General features: G+C 34.0%; 6 protein-coding genes and 1 pseudogene across 11 annotated transcripts; 3 read left to right on the forward strand and 4 right to left on the reverse strand.

Moving 5' to 3' along the window:
* The window catches only part of LOC123014881, a 3,519-nt pseudogene extending 2,332 nt beyond the window's left edge, over window positions 1-1,187 (reverse strand).
* Window positions 1,051-3,776, reverse strand: LOC123014958 (WD repeat-containing protein CG11141). Of its 2 annotated transcripts, XM_044414307.1 has the most exons (8): window positions 3,469-3,776; window positions 3,136-3,420; window positions 2,929-3,089; window positions 2,747-2,882; window positions 2,497-2,702; window positions 1,765-2,447; window positions 1,591-1,719; window positions 1,051-1,189 (listed from the first exon to the last, which is right to left on the reverse strand). In XM_044414307.1, exons 1-7 carry the CDS (start codon window positions 3,682-3,684, stop codon window positions 1,592-1,594), a joined length of 1,815 nt encoding a protein of 604 aa, XP_044270242.1. In that variant the 5' UTR covers window positions 3,685-3,776; the 3' UTR covers window positions 1,051-1,189; window position 1,591. The 2 variants fall into 2 exon arrangements, with proteins under 2 accessions (XP_044270242.1, XP_044270241.1); XM_044414306.1 differs by lacking the exon at window positions 1,051-1,189 and having other exon boundaries at window positions 1,210-1,719.
* Window positions 3,777-3,935: 159 nt separating this feature from the next.
* Window positions 3,936-5,180, forward strand: LOC123015273 (tRNA (guanine-N(7)-)-methyltransferase non-catalytic subunit wuho). Its single transcript, XM_044414916.1, has one exon. It carries the CDS (start codon window positions 4,071-4,073, stop codon window positions 5,160-5,162), a length of 1,092 nt encoding a protein of 363 aa, XP_044270851.1. The 5' UTR covers window positions 3,936-4,070; the 3' UTR covers window positions 5,163-5,180.
* Window positions 5,169-14,996, reverse strand: LOC123015264 (probable ATP-dependent RNA helicase DHX35). Of its 3 annotated transcripts, XM_044414902.1 has the most exons (9): window positions 14,013-14,996; window positions 13,665-13,959; window positions 7,340-7,510; window positions 7,149-7,289; window positions 6,948-7,101; window positions 6,531-6,845; window positions 6,053-6,481; window positions 5,701-6,009; window positions 5,169-5,654 (listed from the first exon to the last, which is right to left on the reverse strand). In XM_044414902.1, exons 2-9 carry the CDS (start codon window positions 13,911-13,913, stop codon window positions 5,374-5,376), a joined length of 2,049 nt encoding a protein of 682 aa, XP_044270837.1. In that variant the 5' UTR covers window positions 13,914-13,959; window positions 14,013-14,996; the 3' UTR covers window positions 5,169-5,373. The 3 variants fall into 3 exon arrangements, with proteins under 3 accessions (XP_044270837.1, XP_044270838.1, XP_044270839.1); XM_044414903.1 differs by lacking the exons at window positions 13,665-13,959; window positions 14,013-14,996 and adding an exon at window positions 13,215-13,351; XM_044414904.1 differs by lacking the exons at window positions 13,665-13,959; window positions 14,013-14,996 and adding an exon at window positions 12,058-12,184.
* Window positions 7,541-13,802, reverse strand: LOC123015274 (ceramide phosphoethanolamine synthase). Of its 3 annotated transcripts, none has more exons than XM_044414917.1 (2): window positions 13,665-13,802; window positions 7,541-9,832 (listed from the first exon to the last, which is right to left on the reverse strand). In XM_044414917.1, the coding sequence occupies exon 2, from the start codon at window positions 9,637-9,639 to the stop codon at window positions 8,593-8,595; it is 1,047 nt and encodes a 348-aa protein (XP_044270852.1). In that variant the 5' UTR covers window positions 9,640-9,832; window positions 13,665-13,802; the 3' UTR covers window positions 7,541-8,592. The 3 variants fall into 3 exon arrangements, with proteins under 3 accessions (XP_044270852.1, XP_044270853.1, XP_044270854.1); XM_044414918.1 differs by lacking the exon at window positions 13,665-13,802 and adding an exon at window positions 13,215-13,346; XM_044414919.1 differs by lacking the exon at window positions 13,665-13,802 and adding an exon at window positions 11,593-11,766.
* On the forward strand, window positions 14,414-15,652 carry LOC123015287 (deoxynucleotidyltransferase terminal-interacting protein 2-like). Its single transcript, XM_044414941.1, is given in 4 exon segments — window positions 14,414-14,716; window positions 14,763-14,985; window positions 14,988-15,031; window positions 15,077-15,652. Coding segments are annotated over 4 exon segments (465 nt in total). The 5' UTR covers window positions 14,414-14,692; the 3' UTR covers window positions 15,251-15,652.
* Window positions 15,653-20,142: 4,490 nt separating this feature from the next.
* LOC123015279 (deoxynucleotidyltransferase terminal-interacting protein 2-like) lies at window positions 20,143-21,307 on the forward strand. The gene is made up of 4 exons (XM_044414924.1): window positions 20,143-20,458; window positions 20,505-20,800; window positions 20,846-21,010; window positions 21,065-21,307. The coding sequence occupies exons 1-4, from the start codon at window positions 20,395-20,397 to the stop codon at window positions 21,272-21,274; spliced, it is 735 nt and encodes a 244-aa protein (XP_044270859.1). The 5' UTR covers window positions 20,143-20,394; the 3' UTR covers window positions 21,275-21,307.
* The last annotated feature ends 42 nt before the right edge of the window (window positions 21,308-21,349 follow it).

Raw genomic sequence — 21,349 nt, forward strand, 5'->3', positions numbered from 1 at the left:
CACTCCGAGTGATAAAATGTGAAAACATCACGCTGTTCTTGAGTGCAATGGCACTTGTCCCACAATTCCACCAACTCGGCTCGTTGTTTTTCAATAAAATTCCTCAAGTTGGCCTTTTTCATCTCRTCTAACCGATTTAACTRAATTTTRAGGGCATCGAGSGTCTTTAATGAATGACCSGTGTTGTTTTGRAGGAAAAAAACCCGCTCAACCAAATCAATCCCGAGTTTCTTCCACAAGTCGTCGATTTTGCTCCTCAATTCTCCAATCTCTTCCTTCACACTTGATAGACGTGTGACCAACTGGTCGTGGAACTCCCGGAGTTGGGCCATCTCGGCGTCCGTGATCATGACTTGAGTGTTAGTCAAATTTAAAACGTCTTTTTCGAACTCGAGATTGGGGCAAACGTCCAATTCGGTGACAATCTCTACGATTTTTTCTTTCAACTGGAAGAAGATTTCTTCACGCTTGAGGGCTTCGGACTCCAAGCCCTCGACGTATGCCCGGAACTCCTCCAGTTGGCTAGGCAGAGGCAGCGGAGACTCCTCGAGGGTTGGTCTGGGTGCCCGCCCCAGACTTGCACACAATTTGACCTGTCTCTGGCTTAACTCCGACACCTCACGGCGTCTAATTTGGATCAAAACTTCGTACTCCTCGACTTTTAGGCTGATTTGGCGGTGGAGCTCGCACAAGGGGATCCCCTCGTAGTTAAAAGTGGGGACTTGGAGGTGCAAGTCATGGCCCAAATCCTCGAGCTTCCGCAATGAGATCATGATTTGGTCGTAGATTTTTTCTTGGATGGTGTCCATGTCGGCAATTAAGTCCTCATAAAGATTTTCAATTTGGTGGCTTCGCCGATTTTGCACACGATATTGCACCAGTTCGACACGGCCCTTTTTGTGGTGCTTATCGAGTCTGCCAGGAGTTTTTCGGCCCATGGCTTGCCCTTGAAACTACAATCGAAACGCTTTTTATGACTTTTTATGGTAATTGCATTGGACTTACATTTCTTCATCAAACTCGTTCATTTTAGATAATTGGCGCTTTACGTCACACATTATGACTTGATTCAAGTAAATAAAATAATAAAATGTTAAAACTTTAAAAACTACACCACAGGAGTTGAACGCACGAGGACGGTAAGAACGAACACTAACAACCACAGAACAGAGAGATTTCAACTGCCAACCTAAGAAAAAATACATAACTAGCTGGTATAAAAAAAAAAACGCATTTTGTGATAAATTTTGGCTTTTGGGCACTAAATTGCTTTATAACAAGTGAAAATTAATAAAAATTGAAAGTGTAAAAAAAAGAAATACCAATCTGTTAGAAATACACCCGGACGTGTATAATTGGCTGCATACATAACTATAAATTTGTTCCAAATATTTATTTATTTGTTAATAAATCTCACTTCAACTATAATTTTATTTCCCTAAGCCCATATGAGCAAAAAATAAGAGAGCCTCACGTATAAATCATATTTTTGGCTCATACGTTAAAAATCGAGTACTAAATTGCACAATAAAATAAATGACTAGTAAAAAATTAGAAATACAGTCCGAATTGTACGTAACCGTGACCCACTTTATATGATTTCCCAATCCGTTAACGAATTATCAGCGACTGACGTATCATTTTTCACATTTACTGGTTCAGTTTTAACATTTAACTGAATATCGGCCAATTTCCACTCATTCGGAATGTTCAAACACACTAAAAATACCAATGAAAACGCAAAAATGTATTGTTTCACCTTACCAGGGGGTGTATCATTGTCCCCATTACTTTTTCTACAACTTTGTGGTGGACTAACTTCCGGAATGCTTTCAATATTGGATTCATTTAAATCATCATCACAGCTCTTATTATTCTCTTGTAATTGATCTAATGATATTTTAATCGTATCTAAACTCAACATATCGGCAAGAATCTTCTCTTTATACTCGATATCGTTCTGTATCGATTCGGGACTCCTCAAATCGGGTAAAACCCCCACCGAACTCAACGTCATCAAAGTCGGTTTAATCCCTTCCTTCTCTTCGGAACTATTCGAACTCAAACTACTCATACTCGCACACATCCTCTTTCGGTGTCTACTCTTCCTATACAAGATTTTCTCCTCGAATTGTTGTCGACCAATATCGTTGAATCTTTTCTCGATTTCGGGACGTGTTTTAATCGGGGATTCCTTGGCTTCTTCAGCGTTCATAATAAGAGATTCATCGGTGTGGATATTTGGGGGGGCTGGGAGTTTACCCCCACTCTGGAGTTTAGTTGTAATATCTTTAAGGGACGTTGTGATTGGAAGAAACATACTAGCGACAGGTGACGCCGAATTCACACAATCGAAAGTTTCTTCCGGTTTGTACGAAATTCGAACAACACTTCGATCTTCTTCAAGGATAAAAATCTCGTCTTTGTGGGTGGCCACACACAACACACTTTAATCGACTCAAATCAATTATTATAATTTATTTGGTAATTAATTACCTTCGAAAATGGCTCATAGTTGAGATAATTGTCATTTGTTCCGGATCTAGGACGTAAATAACGTCATTATTGTACGTTAAAAGCAAATTATGGCTGAAAGGGAGGAGGACCCCAAATGAAGGTTCTTTCAACGGCTTGAGCATTTTTAAATTTCGAGAAATCGGATTGATTATTGGCACTTCAGTACATTCTTTTTTCAGCAGATCCTACAAAAGTTTGTTTTATTTGATTTTTCCCCACGAGAAACTACCTTAAATAAGAGAGTTTTATTAACATTCCCGTCACAATCGGCCACCCAAATTCTCAGTCCCGGTCTGGTGCAATACAAAACAGCATCGTTGGTTTTAGGGCCATTTTGGTGAATTAAACCCCCAAAAGGGCCTAAACTGTAACAAATTTTAAGTGTTGTAAACTCGAAAGTGGTTTCATTACATTTTCCTATCTTTCTTGCCCACTTGACACACTTTCCATTTACCATGTCTTTGACAAATGATACTTCTGTATGTTGTTGAGACTAAGAGTCGTTGTTGGCTGTAACTGAGTTGTACCACTTCATAGGATTCATTTAAAATTTCCACTGATTTACAAATGTGCTAAAATTCGATATTTGAAAGTGTGTTAAATGTGTGGGACAATTACCATGTAAAAATCGATTTCTGTGAGGACAATACAACCGTTTTTGTCCCCTGAAAAGAGTTTCATTCCGTTTTTCGACCACTCAATCGCCGTCACTGCACATTTATGCAAATCCGACACTGTAAACCTCTCCACTTGTTTACTTTTCGGTCTCAAATTCTCCGGAATTGAATCAGGATGCGATTTCGGTATTTGAAAAATATTTATACTTCCATCATTACTCCCACAAGCTACCATAAAATCAACAGTTGAGATAATCCGAACCACAGTTATTTGCACGTTTTGTTTCTACAAAAACGATCATTAATACAAAAAAACCAACACAATTCCAAATACCTCGCAACGAAGTCGTTGTAAATCCTTCTTTTTTCTATCGTACCAATAAACAAGCCCCACATTTGTCCCCAGTGCTAGAAATTCCGGTAAGACATCCAAACAAGTCAATTTCACCTCTTGAGTGAAAAGCCCATTCTGGATTTTTGTCGGTAACTTGGTGAATAAGTCGGTCAAGGGGGCCCATTCTTTCAGATTGTTATAATCACAAAGGGACATTTTTTTGAAATGTGCGGAACCGGCATAACAACAAAACTCTAATCGCAACTAATCACTGAAAAAAATTTTTGGTAAAATTCAAGTGACAAGTATTTGACATTGACAGTTCTCATTACCACAAATTGGCATCACTCCGAAAAATGTAATCCCAAATAAATTAATTAAATTAAATTAGTGGTGACGTTATTATTTAATTAACGACACCAAATTTCTATTTTCAAGCATATTTTTTAGTTTCAAATTTTTTAAGCAACCACCATTGACAATTTTCACAACTTCAAATTAGCATTACTTATTAGAATTTGGGATTCTGGGAAACGTCATGCGTCACCTAACCTCAAACTTGCAACGTGTTTCAAATTCAAATAAACCGGTGTAGAACCACCATGAACATCAAAGAATTGAATTCGCGGCTTGTTCTAACATCGGGGGACACCATCGTTGCCCTTGACACCACTTCAGGCACCACTCAAACTGTCACAATCCCAGCCCCCAATTTGCCCCCAAATCTCACCAAAGGACAACTTGAAGTACTCAACAAGCAAGACCGCACGATTAGCTCCCTTGCCACGTCTCAAACCGGGCAATACATAGTTGTGTCAACCGAAAACAAGCAAATTGTTCTATTTGACAACAATTTAAATCTAATCAGAAATTTTATAGTGAATAGGGCTGCAAGTAAGGTGCTTTTTACTAATCAGGATGATATACTAGTCGCCGACAGGACCGGTGATGTGTTTTTGTATAAATTCAACGATGAAAAAACCGAACCGACTTTACTTTTGGGTCATTTAAGCATGATTTTGGACATGAAGTTAAGTGAATGTGGGAAGTACATTGTGACGTGTGATCGAGACGAGAAAATTCGAGTTTCACATTTTCCAAATACGTACAATATTGTTAGTTTCTGTCTAGGGCATGAGGAGTTTGTGACTAGGATTGATTTTGTGAAACATGTTTTAGTTTCTGCTTCTGGTGATGGCACTCTAAGAGTTTGGGATTATTTAAAAGGGGAACAATTGAGTGTCATTAACACCAATAATCACGTCGATGATGCAAATTTATTAAAGGATTTGTCACTGGAAATGGATAAAGAAAAGGTTGATGTTAGCGCTTTGCCCATCATTGACATGCAAACTTTTTGTAGCGATGGTGTTTTTATTGCTGTCTCGTTACTTAATTACAAATCAATACAATTATATAAATTGTCACTTGATAATCATGTTTGTACATACGTAAAAAGTATTCAATGTGATGAAACTCCTTTGAAATTTCATTTGTCCACGAATTTATTTATTTTTGATAATTCAAAATTGACCATTTATGACTATTGTAGTGATTCAAGTCGCACTGAACCGAAACCAGCTTTAAAAATCGCTGATTGTCACAATTTTATTACAGTTTTATACAAGAGGAAATACGATAATGTTCAGGAGTATTTAGAAAGGAAAAAATTGCGGTTGGAATCAAACAAATAAATTTCATTGTAGATAAAACTAGTTTTATTTCCTATACTATTCCTAAAAATTATTACCCGCCACTGAATTTTCTATTGTTACTATAGCAACGATAACGTCAATTATATTCGTTGCCATAGTTACATATATACTTCAGTGCGTTTCTATAGCAACGATACAAATCCACTAACATGTGTGACTCGTCTAGGATGGAGAAAAGGGTTTTCAATTATTAATATTCCTTAAATGTGGTCTTATAATAAAAATGCGGTGCCAATTCCAACAACCAATCGCTCTTTATGACTGTTAAATCTCTCATAAAGAGTTTTGTGGTGTGCATTACTTCGCAAAAGAGGACCCATTGTGGTTGTGGAATGGTATAGAGAACACTATCAGGATGTACAAACAATTCAATATCTCCTCTCACCGTTTTATAAACTCCACTATAGTGCAAATAGGCCGCATTTGGAAAAAGTCCACTCACCAAACACTTGCAAATAATTTCAACAACACCTAAAATCACTTATTAGTAAACTTTACCAAATTATAATTTAATTACCTTGACACGAAACAATTGGAACATCATAATTAACAAGCATTTTTTCTAATCGATTTCTGATTTCAACGACTCGTTTCATGCTCTTGTAATTGATGAAATTTTTATGACAAAATTCCCTCGACATTTCACTACTAACAAATGCATTATACACGTTCAAATACGTAATCAAATCGCCCTCTTCCACTTCAAACAGTCGTTTTTGAATCCGAGCTTTGATAGAAAAATTCCCCGATGAGGGTTTCGTAAACACTGTCTCGACTTGCAACATTGAAATGATCGTCAAGATTTCCTCCGAACATCCAAAATCACCTAAAAAAATATATACCAATTGGTCATTATTTAATTATTTTACCTGAACTCAAAAGCACTTTGGAATAGAGCGGATCCAAGGCGAATTCGGCCATGTGAAACCCCAAAGGCTTCGTCAATTCGCCATTTATGTCAATAGCCCCTAAAGCATACAAAATCTCAAGTGCACTTTTCAAATTCTGAACAGGTGGCGGACTTGGAAATTTAAATTTTAAAATGTTACTAATCCCCAAAGCTTTCAATTGCAAAACAGCAAACGTTAATTTAGTTCTTATTATTTCAGGTGGTATATTTTCAGCTAATTTCGATGCAGATTCTTCAGTATAAAGTCGATAGACATGTCCTGGTTTCATTCGACCAGCACGACCGGCCCTTTGATCAGCTGAAGCCCTACTAACTGGCACCGTAATCAAACTATCAGTGTGTGTTTCAGTGTTAAACCAACGCATTTTGACAAAACCACAATCAATAACTGAAAAAAAAAAAGTCACAACTTTACAATAAACAATTTTTTTTCATACCATGAACTATTCCAGGAATTGTTACCGATGTTTCTGCAACGTTTGTCGCAACTACAACTTTTCTATACCCATCAGGGGCTGATTTAAACACTTTTAATTGTTCGTGATAGGGTAAAGACCCATACATTGGCAAAACAAACATTAATTCTTTTTTCTTCGCTTGTTCGATGTTATTTGCGTGCTCTTTTAACAGACGCACAGCACGATCCACCTCTTCTTGACCAGTTAAAAATACCAAAATGTCGCCACTTTCTTTCGATGAGTTAATTTTCAAGACGGTGTCCACGGATTTTTGCACGTAACAAGGAACAGGTTCTAAAATTTATTAATTTTTAAAACTAGTGGTTGGCATACTTGCGCACACGCGTGTATAACTGGTTGCATAACTCGTGCGAATTGATATTACTAAACTCTCACCTTTTGTGTAAAAAATATTGACCGGGAATTGGCGCCCCTTCACAGTCATTATCACGGCCGAATCTTTATTTCTGTCTTTATTATTGAAAAATTCAAATAATTCTTTGGCATCCATGGTTGCAGAGGCGACGATAAGTCTCAATTCGGGTCTTTTCTAAAAAACAAAAAATCGTTTCGGATAAAAATTTGTGAATAACTCACCCTCAATATTTTTTTCATGAGCCCCATTAAAATATCGGTGTATAGAGTGCGTTCGTGTACTTCATCTAACATAATCGCCGAATATGATTTAAGTAAAGGATCTGACATCATTTCACGTAATAAAATCCCTTCAGTCATGTACTAAAATTAGAACGAAATAATTTTCTCAAGTTTTTCAATTGTTTGGTTACCTTGATTTTCGGTTGTTTGACACAAGCATCAAATTTGACAGCATAGCCGACTACATCTTCCTGTACTAAACTTCCAGTTTCATCAGCCACTCGATTTGCTAATGAAATTGCAGCAACTCGTCGCGATTCACATATTCCAACTTGTCCAGGCCATCCAGCTTCAATCATATACTATTCAAGGAAAAATTAAATAAAAATACGTTTTTTTTTTTTTAATAAAGCAACTTATTTATTTAAGCTTAAACACCATTCCAATGTACACGTAACAAAAATATACTACAATACAAAAAAAATACTGGCAAGAGCCAAAATTAATATCATGATTGCCGGAAGTGCACCTTACAAGAAACAAAACAAAAGACTAGCATGTTCAGTGCATATGATGTGATTATTGCTTTAAAACGAATAAAATACTACAATCTAATACAAATTTCGTTTTTTTTTTTATATCTTACGGATTATAATTGATTAATATGAAAAAATCTCGCCCTGAGTTTGCCAACAATGACACAAAAATTAAGCCTTGATTATTTAACTACAAGATTCACTTTTAAGCCTAGATAATAAACGAGTCACAGTAAGCCAAAACTGTCACTTTGACTCGTTTTTTCATGGATGTGGTCGGATCACAGTCTTTAAGACGATCTAAGCAAATATATCACAAGTTATATCGTTTTAAAATTAGATATTTGGAAGAGGAAAACCGCAAAACGGCGGAAAGTTTTAAATTTGATTAATTTTTGTCACCGCTTAAAACCACATCCGCTCAAAAGAGTGGAATAATTGTGCTTTTTTATTATTAAATTATTCAAAAATAATACAAGTTTTTGACAGTTACACTGACACTAGATTAAAATAAGTTGACTTGATGTTTAGCTGCAATTATCATTAGAACACATTTTAAGTACAAAGTGTATCAGTTTCAAGCAAAATCAAATTGTGATATTATTTAAAAAATAACACACATGAAAATAATTATTTTTTTGTATGTTAGAACTTGATTCTTTCATTTTCAATTTGACAAATTTTATTAAAAAAAAATACACGCCACTGGTTTTTCTATTGTTACTATGGAAACGATAACGACAAGTATATTTGTTGTCATAGTTACACACAACATTCAGTGCGTTTCTATAGCAACATTGTAAACTCACTGACATGTGTGACTCGTCTAGGTTGGAGAAAAGGGTTCTACTTACTAATTTAGCCTTTTGTGTTATTTTTTAAATACATAATAATAACAACGAATACTGTTACAAATTCGTACTGTTAGTGAATGTTTTTTTCACGACAAACTTTTTAACTTCCGTAACGTTCACCTCCGTGATACCAATAACAAATAATAAAACAACAAATCCGATATATTGTACACTCCTTAAAAACTCCCACAATTTATCACAAAAAATCCCTAAAAGTAAACAATGTAGCATATTGTGCACATTAACAACTCTCCACAGCCATGTGACACCAAAGAAAAACGAACTTTGAAACACCTCATTCTGTCTTACAAACTCCTCAATTGACACATCATTCCTTTCTAACATATCCTGATACAATGCTATATATCGATTCCATGCCATCGAACTCAAAATCAATTGTGCAGCAAAACAAAACAACTTTTTTGACACTTTATTCGAGGTGATTTTACTTTTATAGATAATCGCATCTTTGGTATCACTTGACGACGTTGGCAATTGTATATAACCACGTCGTGGTGGATTATTTTTCAAAAAAACAAATGCACCAATCAAGAGTGCTGTACAACCAAAGGCATCGCAGATACCATCAACATAATAACCCGTCGAGCCAATTTCTGATCTTTCACCTTTCACATTTTTTCTAACACGGGCCACGTGACCGTCAAGATCATCAAGAAATGTCCTCACTTCAAACAACAACACCCCAAGACGACGATACGCTAAACTATCACTTGATATACACTTGGCGCTGATAATTGCCACGAAAACGTGGAAGACACTTATCGAATTTGGTGTGATGTATTTGATGTGGGAGATTTCGAGGATGTTGTCGATGATGGTGACCAAGGGGGCAAACAAATAGTAATTTGTGTGGTCTAACAGTACGGCTTTTACAGTAACGTCGCATAAAGGATTGATGTTACATGTGATCCAAGTGACATCACTGTATTTGAGAGTTGTATTGTCGGTGAAGTCCCCACGTTCAATAGGGTAGTTTTGGATGCGTAAATATAAATTCAAATCCATGAAGAGGTAAAAGATTAAGACGCCGATGAAAATTGATAAGAGAAGTTTACTGATGTGAGAGGAGGGGCATACCATTTTTTTTTCTTTCTCTCTAATTTCATGAAAAATACTTGGATTTTTTAATTAGGCCACGTGAGACGTGGACGGTTTTTCAGTCTTTAGTCAGTTTATGATGTGAATAGTGTGGTTTTTTTTACTGATGATTTAAGACATACTGTTGAAGGTTGGGTTAAAAGGCAGCCAAGTCGAGATGTTTGGATTTGTACACCTAAAAGTAATAATAAATGCATTAGAATGGTGTTTGAAGCTAATTAGCGAATTTAATATAATTTAATAATAGCTAATAAGGTTAAATAGTGTATCACTAGTTGGTTTTCAGACTTGTTTAGAATAAATTTTGCAAAAGTATCACAAAATGTAAATAGTTTTATCTAAATCAAGCAAAACAAATTAAATAAGGAAAATATATAAATGACTCACCCTGTATAACAATTAACAAGATAATTGAATAATAAATATGCTTTTCGATTTAAACTTGAAAACAAACAATTATATAAAAACTGACAAATTCTGGAATAGTGAGTCGCAAACTAACGTAAATCGTGTAATGATAAGTTTGGTTAAAAATAACTCTGACAATACAATAGAAAAGTAGAGAAAAAAATAATTGGTTGTTAAAAACTTTTTATTAGAGAATAATTGTAAAAATTAAATTATCGTAATTTAATTAATTAATTCACAACAAAAAAAAACATTAGCCAAGTCGCAAAGAATGATCACTAGAGTTACATACAAAAATTATTATATAGTAAAAAAATCTATTTCTATTTTTGACAGTATTAACCAAGACAAAAATTATTTCTTAATAATGTAATAATTTGAAATACTGTTTATTGGATTTCTTAGTATGTCGTTAACAATTATTTTATATTTTTTTAGAAAAATTTCACAAAAAAAAATATATTACCCGCCATTGGATTTTCTATTGTTACTATGGCAACAAAAACGTCAAGTATACTTATTGCCATAGTTATACACAAACTTCAGTGCGTTTCTATAGTAACATTACAAAGCCAATGACATGTGTGACTCGTTTAGGTTGGAGAAAAGGGTTCTACTAATTTAGTATTTTGTGTTATTTTTTAAATAAATAATAATAACAGCGATTACTGTTAAAAATTCGACTGATCACTAAAGTTACATATAAAAATTATTATAGAAAAAATAAATATGAATTTTTTTGACAGTATTAACCAAGACGCAAACCTTCATAAAAATCAAAATAAAAGTTTTTCCAAATTATCAAAAATACGTAAGTTAACATCCGACTTTGCGTGTTTTTTTATATTAAAACTTATGTGATTAAATTATTTGAAATATTTTTTTAAATTTTTATTAAAAAATTGAGTGACCTTCCATTTTTTTTCTAAATATTAAATAAAGAATTCACTTTTATTTAGATCAAAGTGTAATAATTAATATAAAAATAAAATATTTATTATTGTACAGTTTTGACAAGTTTTATCACTGCCACTGAATTTTCTATTGTTACTATAGCAACAATAAGTATAATAACGTCAATTTTTTGTTGTTGTCATAGTTACACACATAATTCGTTGCGTTTCCATAGCAATGATACAAAACCCACTCACATGTGTGACTCGTCTAGGATGAAAAAAAAAAGTTTTTGATTATGATTTCAACATTTTCGCCACTACACTCAATCAAATGCACTTATAATACGAAAGTGTAGTGAAAAAAAAAGATTTCTGTAACAATAAATTTTCTCATAAAATTACAATAATAAAAAGCAATATTTGAGACATACAGAATATTTGTTTTTTTCGTTTAATTTCAGCAATTAATCAACAGAAAAAACAATAATATTATTATAAGATAAAATCATTTCATTAATTAAAAAAATATTTTATCAATGTCAAACCAAATTCCATTTCCTCCAAAGATAAAAAAAATTAAAATTCGGCATTGAAATTGTTATGATTTCAAAAAAAAGCAGTGTTCACCTACCACAACAAACCTTGTTCCTGACCACACGTTCACGATACATAAAAAACATAAAAACAATGTTATTTGTGACACAAAAATACATACAATTCCAATTAAACACTATCATTACTCCCCAATGTCAATATTTTCCACATTATTATTGAAATCAATATAGAATAAATCCTGACCTCACCGAACAAACAAGTTTTTTTTTTCTATAATTATTATATTTTTAACATCAAAAACACTCACTGAAAAATTACTGAAAAACCCACCCTTATTCGATTCCGTTGCTTTACTACATTTGATTGAAATATAAATCGTATTTCCAAAACCTTGACATTACGTTTAATTCGACACAGATGTGCTTTATTACATCATTGTTAAACTCAATATAGCTTTCAGTGTAATTATTTCTAATGAAAAAAAAAAAAGCGGAAATATCCCTTACTGAATCGATATGAATATTTAATAAGTATTACTCACCTGATCTTTGTATATTACACAATAGTTTACAAATGCTCGCGCTTATCCTTATCAATTTTTCATAAAAATCCATCAAAGTAGGTTAAAGTTGATAAAGCTCGAAGAAAAATAAGGAAAATGTTCACAAACTCTCGCACCCAATTTAAATATTTATCACAAAGTTTTTAATACCTCATTTGTCACGTTTTGTGTATTATAACAGTTTATTCTTAAGATAATCTTAGCAAGGCTTGAAAAATTAAACAAGAGTATCAAAGGTGACTTAAATATAATTACTAAACTTTTTACCAATGTTTACTACGTCGATTTTTACTATTTGAACAGTACGATGTCCTCCCACATCGAACAATAAACAACTATTCGATTAAAATCAAGCAAATGGAATTTTAACTATCCTTTAATTCGGATTACGTCATATGAGTGGCTCTAATAAAAATTAGGTAGTAGAAAAAAAATTGTAAATGCCAAAAATTTCCATTTTATTACGGTTTTTCCGCATTAGTAACCTTACAGTGTGAACCAAAATTAAATCCAAAAATGTTAAAATATTTATTTTATAAACATCTGTACATAATTTTATTCAATTAATCTTCCTTACTTGCAATCCATGTATTAAAAAAAAATAAATAACTTGGAAATGTCGCAGCTTAAATGCAAACAATAAAAAAAAAAATTAACAAAATAAAACTTTTTTTCTGAAAAAAAAATAGATAATTTTTTTTTTAACATTAAATAATAGAGCAACAAAAAAGAAATATGTTAATTTTCATGTATGATTCAATATTGCCAACTTAATTTCAAAGTCACAGACTAGTGTGATCACTAAAAACAATAAAGAAAACTCAAACTCAAACGTTTGTCACTATAGAAACCAACAAATTTTTGATGCGCTGTTGCCATCTTTATAAAAAATCTCTGCATTTTTCACAGAACTTTTCTGCAAAGTAAAATTTTATTTATTCATTTATTATTCTTTATAGTAATGTCTAATTTAAAAAGTTATACAGGGTGTTTTCTTAATTATGCAAAATAATAGTGAGCTTCGTTATGGATATACAGGGTGATAAAGTTCCATGATAAAAATTAAAATTTCTCCGAAACCACTCGAGTTATTTTCTAAAATTTTACAGGCTTATATTACTAATTTTTACTCTTACCACAGGCTTTTTTTTGGATGTAGAATATTCTTTTGAACCACGCTGTATAAAAACTGCGATTGGTCACCACTAAACTGCGATTTTAACTCATACAATGTTTAATTAATACTTAAAGTTATGTTTAACGAAACAAAGATCTCATTAAGTAAACTTTTCTATTATGAATCTTATAATGTACTCAAATAAAGTCACATAAAAATAAACACACTTCTATTTTAAACCACAAGTCCACCTACTTAGCATTCTGCGTCACGATTTTAAAATTTGAACTAGAAATAAAAATGTCACAAATTTTCATTCACATTTATTGCAGTCTTTGGCAATAAATAGACCGTTTCATTATCAGAATTAAATTAAATAAGAGCAATCTAATCGAGCAAAATAAAATAAACACAGGTGTGTGGATTTATTGCAAAACTTGTGATTCCCCCGTTTTTGTGAGGGGCTTACCTGCGGTACTTGCGTGCTCTTCCCACAGCCTGTCTCCCCAACCAACACCAGCGTCTGGTATTTCTCAAGCAGGAACAAAATATGATTTCTATTATTAAAAATGGGCAATTTTTGTCTCTGTGTTTGAATTGACTGCGACAGATGTCTGTTGAATATAAAATCTGTTGAGTCGGCGAGTGAAGAATCGTTTCTATCCAGGAAGCTTGAAGTTTCTGATGGTTTTAGGAACCGTGGTTTAAAATCACTCATTACGCTTGCTAATCGTTCCCTTATCTTCGAATTTAATACAGTTTCACTGAAACGTTATCACGGTTATAAAATGTGTTATCACAACAAATGAATACGTACCTATACCATTTTTACAATAATTCGAATGACAAGCTCCAAGATGTGGAAATAACCTAATTTGGGTATTCAGTTCATGGTCATGGTGCCTTTCTCACCAATGACCTCACACTTTTAAATAACCAAATGGTTAATTAAATGAATAATTCACGAATTTTAACGAAAATTACGATTTTTGGGGAAAAATATGTCGGTCCTTATGCAATTTCAAATTCAAATTTTCCCTTTAGCAACACTAAACCAACACTTTTTTCGGGTTTTGTGCTTCCAACACGAGGTTTTTAACGATTTTTCAATCACTTTTCACACTTCTCTAACACATTTAAACAATTTTTTAAGAGCAAAAAACGCGTTCAACGCCATTTGATTTTTGCACATTCTAGTGATTTTTCCCGTAACGTTGGCAGTATTTTTTCTGTGTTGCTTGATTTTCAAAATTGTTACATTTTTATTATTAAAAATTAATAAATAAATATTTTATTACTGTTAGTTGGTTGTTTGTGAAGCTTTGAATAAATTATTAATTTTTCTTCTTTTATTTATTTCGTTTGAATTGTGTAAAAGTTTGGTTAAAAAAGTGAGGTTAGACGATGCAACATATGTCAGTTTAAGTAGAGCCAAAAATCGTTATTTCTGTCCAAAAATGGACTTCATAAATGACAATAAGGGTTCTTTGAGTGCGAATGAGCTCTCAATTAGTGGCGAAAGTAACATTTCCAAGTTTGGTGATGTTTTTTTCACCCACTTTTTCAGGTTCTGGAAGAGTATCCTCCTGCCACTCACGCCGCGCCCCTTCGTAAAAACGACAAGAAGAGTAGTTCACTAGAATCGTTTTCCGGTGAAATGGGTTGGAGTGGTGGACACAAAAAGAGAAAACAGAAACTTGATATTTTTCAGGAATTGCAAAACGCCAAGAGTGAGGTTCACGAAGTGCTAAAAAAGTCGGTCATAACACCGGAATTTGAGAAACAACACGTTTACCACCGTATGAACTGTGAAAGAAATCTGAAAAAACAAGAAAGGTATTTTGTCATGAAATTTTCAAATTTGACGGCTTATTTTTACAGAAAGAGGCTGAAAAAACTAAGGGGAAGAAGTGGTATGGTTTGCCTGCAACTGAAATGACTGAAGAAGTCAAACGTGATCTTGAAATCCTCCAAATGCGGGGGGTTTTGGACCCGAAACGATTCTACAAGAAAAACGACTTGAAAGTTCTTCCAAAATATTTTCCAAATTCTTAGTGTTTGATTTTCTAGCACGAGGAATCGACTTGCCGGGGGTGAATTGTGTAGTGTCTTATTCAGCCCCTAAATATTTGAAAACTTAGATACATAGAGGGGGGAGGACAGCAAGAGCGGGTGAATCGGGGGTGGCTGTGACACTTTTACATGAGGAACAAGTACCAGCGTTTAAAGCCTTGTTGAAGAAGGAGGTTGAGGTCGGGGTGGAGGAGTTGGAGGGGATGAGTGAGAGGTATAAGAAGGCGTTGAGGAGGCTCAAGGAGGCGGTTAACAAAGAGGAGAAAGTGGGCATGGATAGTGTTTTGGCGAAGAAAAAGGCCTTGAAGAAGTTAAAGAAGAAGATTAATACGATTAAATAGCAAATCTTGGTTTTGTAATAATAAAATGATTTCTTTATCAAAACCAATGTTTTAGTTTCTTACCTTATAGCACCCAAAGGAGGCTGCATACATTTTTTTACTTTATATTTTAATGTGAGGTTATGGTTCTGTGAGGTTAGGTTACTTGTTTAGTAATAAAGGGATGCCAACAAAATTGTCATTTCAACAAAGAAAAAGTTTTTTTAGATAATTTATCACAATAAGCGTTTAGTTGGTACGGTATTTTAAAGCACTTTCACATTATTCAACAATAAATAAATAAAATCACTTACTTTCATTACCCAATAAAACTAATAAATTGTGTGGGGTTGGCAATACTTTTGGTGAATTTTGACGAGCAAAAAATTAACGGCTTTGGAAGTTTTATCTGGTTTTACCTTGTTTTTTGTGTTAAGTTGTGATTAGATTTGCAAATCATCCAGTGTTAAGAGCCCCACGATTGAATTATGAGCAACCAAAGTGACAATTTCGACCAGGAAGAGGACCTTTTTAATGGTATTTTTTAATTCCGCTCTTATTTTATCAAGTTTAACGCAAATAAAAAGCTTTTTATTACACAGATGAGGAAGATGGGGCCCCAGAAACCGAAAATCTGTCACGACTTAGTTACAGAGAGACCAGTCAAGTCACTGACGACGAAAGTGACCAAGAAAATAACCCCAAGACTTCCCAGGACACACCTGAAATAATTGAGGACTCCCTCAGCATTGTTGAAATAAGTGACGACGAGGAGACTCCGAGTTCAAGACTTGACGTCAAAAAGGAGCCCCCCGAAATTCAGATTGAAGACATCAGTGACGATGAGCAACCAGGAACGAGTCTCAAACAAACAAAAATCACTTCCTTTGTCACGAAACCGACACATAAAACAGTCGTGGGACACCAGGAGTACCAAGAACAAGTGAAAAAAGTCAACTCAATTGAGGCTGATTTATTAAGGACTAGAGTGAGTAAAAGATTGAGTTTTCTAAATTTAATTAAACAATTTTAGAATGCTATGAGGGTGATAAAAGTAGAGAATTTGCCAGATCGGGGGAAATCCCTCACTGAGAAACTCCAATCTTTGGGGGAATTACTCCAAAAAGAGAAGACAATTTTAGATCGCATGGAAGTGACCAAGGAGGCACCTTTAACAGCCCACAATCGCGTTGAAGTCGCTTGGGAAGAGATCGAGGCGGGGGTGGACGCTGTGGGGCCCCGAACATTCGGCAAAATCGGTGTTGCTCGCTTTAAAGCCGAGAAAACGATGGCCATGGAGACTCTTGATTCTCTTCACAAATCGCTCGAGACATGTCCCGGTGAGAAAGACACCGTGGAGGAGCCCCAAGGCCTCAAAATCGCACTAATGCCCCACCAGAAACAAGCCCTGGCATGGCTTCTATGGCGCGAGAAGCAGAAGCCATCAGGGGGGCTCCTAGCCGACGATATGGGACTTGGAAAAACTCTCACGATGATTTCCTTAGTGTTAAAGTCACAAGAACTAAATCTTGATAATGAAGACAAGGAAAATCATTGTGAGAAACGACCAGGGGGCACTTTGGTGGTATGCCCCGCAAGTCTTATGAATCAATGGTCGGAGGAGATTAAAAGAAGAACTAAAAGGGGGCTATTATCGGTTGAAGTCTACCATGGGGCGAAACGCGAGACTAAACCTAAGCGACTCGCTAAACATGACATTGTCATCACGACTTACTCCCTAATTTTGAATGAGAATACCAGAGATGGGGCTGTTTTTGGGGTGCACTGGCGAAGAATCATCCTGGATGAGGCTCACCAGATCCGTAATCACAAATCGAAGACTTCTGAGGCCATTTTTCGATTATCGGGGAAGTCCCGGTGGGCCTTAACTGGCACTCCTGTTCACAATAAAGAACTAGACATGTATGCAATTTTCAAGTTTTTGCGGTGTTCCCCCTTTGATGATCTCCAGGTTAGTTTATTTTTATTTTTGAATTTGGTAATAATTGGGGGTTTTACAGGTGTGGAAGCATTGGGTTGGTGATAAGAGTACAGGAGGGGCGATGCGTCTCCACACTGTTATCTCTTCGTTGATGTTGAGACGCACCAAATCCGAGTTGATGGAGAAGGGGGTTTTGGAGAGTTTGCCTAATCGTACTTGGGAGTTAATTTCCGTCAAGTTGGAGAAAGAAGAGATGGATGTTTATCAGAAAGTTTTGATTTTTTCAAGGACACTTTTCGCACAATTTTTACACCAAAGGGCTGAGAAAAATCAAGATGCTTATGATTTTAAATTCAACGGACTTCCACGTAATTTTTCATTTTTACTTAAATATTGACGTTTACACGGCTTTTTTTAAACAAAATTATTTTATACCGTAACTACGTTTTTTTAATTTATAATTATTCAAGTTTAACATAGTTGAATAAAATGTCATGCGAATTATTGACCATGTAAACGTAGTCATAATATTGCTAACATCATTTTTGACAAATTTAATTTTTTTAGCTGTAAGTTGGGGTTTAGCATTTTTTTCACGAAAACACAAAGTATTTTATTGTTTGTTGTTGTGATTTTGCAATAAAAACGATTAAAATTGAAAATATTGACAACGTTTACACGGCATTTAAATCGATTTTTTTTTTAAACTAAATTTTATTTTGGACTTTAATTACGTTTTTTCTATTTACAATTATTCAAGATTATCACAAATGATTAAAATCTAATGCCTATTATTGTGTTTTTCCAACATAAAATTGATTTGTTTAAGAACATCGTATAAACGTTCTAATGTCATCTTTGACAAATGTCAAAATATTAAATTTTGTAATTTTGACGCTTAAATAAACGTTATTATCACTGATTTGAAAGCCTCAGGCAAGAAAATCGATAAAAATTACGTTAAAAGTATGACATTTGTTACAAATTTGAGTAAAATACTAACAACGTTTACACGGCGTTTAAACCCATTTAAAAAAAAAACAAAAACTTTATTTTATGCTTTAATTACGTTTTTTCCATTTACAATTATTCATATTTTTGACAAATGAATAAAATGTAATGAACATAAAATTGGTTTATTTGGGAACAGTTAAAAACATCGTATAAACGTAGTTACACTAATGTCATTTTTGACAAATATCAAAATTTTCTAATTTCCATTTCAAAAATATGACATTTGTCATAAATTGTTAATTTTTTTGTTACTTATTTGAATTAATTTTAGCCGACCCGAATGGTGAATATTTTAAAATGAGGAACCGTTTATTGAAATTGAATCGCGTCAAAGAAGTGAGTCAACACGATATTCTAGTTTTATTACTCCGATTACGACAGATTTGTTGCCATCCCAGTTTGATCAAACAAGTGAGTGAATTAATAAAATTAATAAATTTCAAACTAATTTAAATCAGATGTTGCAAAGCGATGAAGATTTGGGCAATGCTGAAGATCAGGAAGAATCAGAAGAGTTGAATCTCCTCGAACAATTGAATCGATTAAACATAGATGAAGAAGAAGAAGAGTCAAATGTTGCTACAGGTCTCGCTAATGAAGCTGTTGGTTTGAAAGAAGCGTCAAAAGGCTATTTGAATCCCTCAAATCCGGCTTTTACAACAGAACATGCGAGTAGTAAAGTGAGTTATTGGGTGTTAATAATTTTAACATTACTTAATTTTTTTTATTTCAGATTCGAGCATTAATCAATTTACTCAAAACGAAGATTGGTGAGGACAAAGCAATTGTGGTTTCACAGTGGACTAGTTTACTACATTTGGTGGCAATCCATCTCAAGAATGAGGGAATCCCCTATGATAGTCTTGATGGTTCGGTTTTAGTCCATAAACGAATGCCAATTGTGGATAATTTTAATGATCCAAACACTGCTACTAAAGTTTTATTACTTTCGTTGACAGCTGGTGGAGTGGGCTTGAATTTGATTGGAGCAAATCATTTGTTTCTGTTAGATTTGCACTGGAATCCTCAATTGGAAAATCAAGCACAGGACCGGATTTATCGGATGGGACAAAAGAAAAATATTTATGTTTACAAGTTTGTGTTTTTTTATTGTTTCTTTTCTTCTAATTACACAATTGTTTCAGGTTTATGGCACTTGAAACTATTGAGGAAAGAATTAAGGCCCTTCAAGAGAGGAAACTCGAAATTGCAAATGCCATGCTCACAGGGTCGAAACAAGTTACTAACAGTAAACTGTCCCTACAAGACTTAAAAATGCTTTTTGATTTTCAATGACTGTGTATATTTGTTTTATATGTATGTATTTTATTTTTTATATTGTCTTTGTCTGTATAATTTTACCCAATGAACGATAATTTACAAAAAAAAAAATGCAAAATGTTTGTATATTATTTTCCTGTAATTAGACTGTAATTTTCACTTTAGCAACACTAAACCAACACATTTTTCGAGTTTTGTGCTTCCAACACGAGATTTTTAACGATTTTTCAATCACTTTTCTAACACATTTAAACAATTTTTTTAAGAGCAAAAAACGCGTAAGACAACATTTGATTTTTGCACATTCTGGTGAATGGTGATTTTCCCTGAAACGTTGGCAGTATTTTTTCCGTGTTGCTTGATTTTTAAAAATGTTACATTTATTATTATTAAAAATTAATAAATAAATTTTTTATTACTATTAGTTGGTTGTTTGTGAAGCTTTGAATTCATTTTTGTTGTTTCATTTGTGCAGAAGTTTGGTTTGACTGTTTGAAGAGTGAGTGAGGTTAGGTGATGCAGCATGTGTCAATTTGAGTAGAGCCAAAAATCGTTATTTCTGTCCAAAAATGGACTTTATAATTGACAATAAGGGTTCTTTGGGTGCAAATGAGCCCTCAGTCAGCGGCGAAAGTAACATTTCCAAGTTTCGTGATGTTTTTTTCACCCACTTTTTCAGGTTCGTTGGTTTCGAGGCTTCTGGAAGAGTACCGCCAGGAGTCTGCCACTCACGCTGCGCCCCCTCGTAAAAACGACAAGAAGAGTAGTTCACTAGAATCGTTTTTCGATGAAATGGGTTGGAATGGTAGGCGAAAAAAGAAAAAACAGAAAGATGATATTTTACAAGAATTGCAAAACGCCAAGAGTGAGGTTCAGGAAGTGCTGAAAAAGTCGGTCATAACACCAGAATTTGAGAAACAACACGTTGTACCACCGTATGAGCTGTCTGAAAAAATCCTGAAAAAACAACGAAAGGTATTTTGTCATGAAATTTTCTGATTTGACGGCTTATTTTTACAGAAAGAGGCTGAAAAAACTAAGGGGAAGAAGTGGTACGGTTTGCCTGCAACTGAAATGACTGAAGAAGTCAAACGTGACCTTGAAATCCTCCAAATGCGGGCGGTTTTGGACCCGAAACGATTCTACAAGAAAAACGACCTGAAAGTTCTTCCAAAATATTTTCAGGTTTGATTTTCCAAATTCTTAGTGTTTTAAATAAATTTTTGATTATTTTATTAGATTGGGAAAGTGGTGGATTCACCTTTGGACTATTATAACAATAGATTGACTAAAAAAGAAAGGAAAAGGACACTTGTTGATGAACTTTTAGCCGACGCTGAATTCAATAAATACAACAAACGGAAATATAAGGAAATTATACAAGAAAAACAAAAAACGCATTACAAGGCCTGGAGAGAGGCCAAGAAACTCAAAAAGAAGAAAAAATAATTGTGTTTTTTTAATAAAGTACATTTATTTTAATTTTTTTATGAACGATTTAAACTTCCCGCATCACGTTGCCAA

The sequence above is a fragment of the Tribolium madens genome, unplaced genomic scaffold, assembly GCF_015345945.1.
Source record: "Tribolium madens isolate multiple individuals breed KSU strain unplaced genomic scaffold, Tmad_KSU_1.1 Scaffold_97;HRSCAF=244;Tcas5.2_LG3a, whole genome shotgun sequence".
Classification (NCBI taxonomy): domain Eukaryota; kingdom Metazoa; phylum Arthropoda; class Insecta; order Coleoptera; family Tenebrionidae; genus Tribolium; species Tribolium madens.

What these genes read in the sequence shown, in the direction of transcription:
- LOC123015264 (XM_044414902.1), bottom strand. Translation starts at nt 13,913, where the DNA reads ATGAGTGATTTTAAACCACGGTTCCTAAAACCATCAGAAACTTCAAGC. An exon ending in TCAAACAACCGAAAATCAAG is followed by an intron (nt 7,290 to 7,339) that starts GTAACCAAACAA and finishes TTCTAATTTTAG; the next exon opens with TACATGACTGAAGGGATTTT. An exon ending in CAAAGTGCTTTTGAGTTCAG is followed by an intron (nt 6,010 to 6,052) that starts GTAAAATAATTA and finishes ATATTTTTTTAG; the next exon opens with GTGATTTTGGATGTTCGGAG.
- LOC123015273 (XM_044414916.1), top strand. Translation starts at nt 4,071, where the DNA reads ATGAACATCAAAGAATTGAATTCGCGGCTTGTTCTAACATCGGGGGAC.
- LOC123015279 (XM_044414924.1), top strand. Translation starts at nt 20,395, where the DNA reads ATGGACTTTATAATTGACAATAAGGGTTCTTTGGGTGCAAATGAGCCC. An exon ending in GCCCTCAGTCAGCGGCGAAA is followed by an intron (nt 20,459 to 20,504) that starts GTAACATTTCCA and finishes CCACTTTTTCAG; the next exon opens with GTTCGTTGGTTTCGAGGCTT. An exon ending in TTCTTCCAAAATATTTTCAG is followed by an intron (nt 21,011 to 21,064) that starts GTTTGATTTTCC and finishes TTATTTTATTAG; the next exon opens with ATTGGGAAAGTGGTGGATTC.
- LOC123015274 (XM_044414917.1), bottom strand. Translation starts at nt 9,639, where the DNA reads ATGGTATGCCCCTCCTCTCACATCAGTAAACTTCTCTTATCAATTTTC.
- LOC123014958 (XM_044414307.1), bottom strand. Translation starts at nt 3,684, where the DNA reads ATGTCCCTTTGTGATTATAACAATCTGAAAGAATGGGCCCCCTTGACC. An exon ending in ATAAAACTCTCTTATTTAAG is followed by an intron (nt 2,703 to 2,746) that starts GTAGTTTCTCGT and finishes AAACTTTTGTAG; the next exon opens with GATCTGCTGAAAAAAGAATG. An exon ending in GGACAATGATACACCCCCTG is followed by an intron (nt 1,720 to 1,764) that starts GTAAGGTGAAAC and finishes TGGTATTTTTAG; the next exon opens with TGTGTTTGAACATTCCGAAT.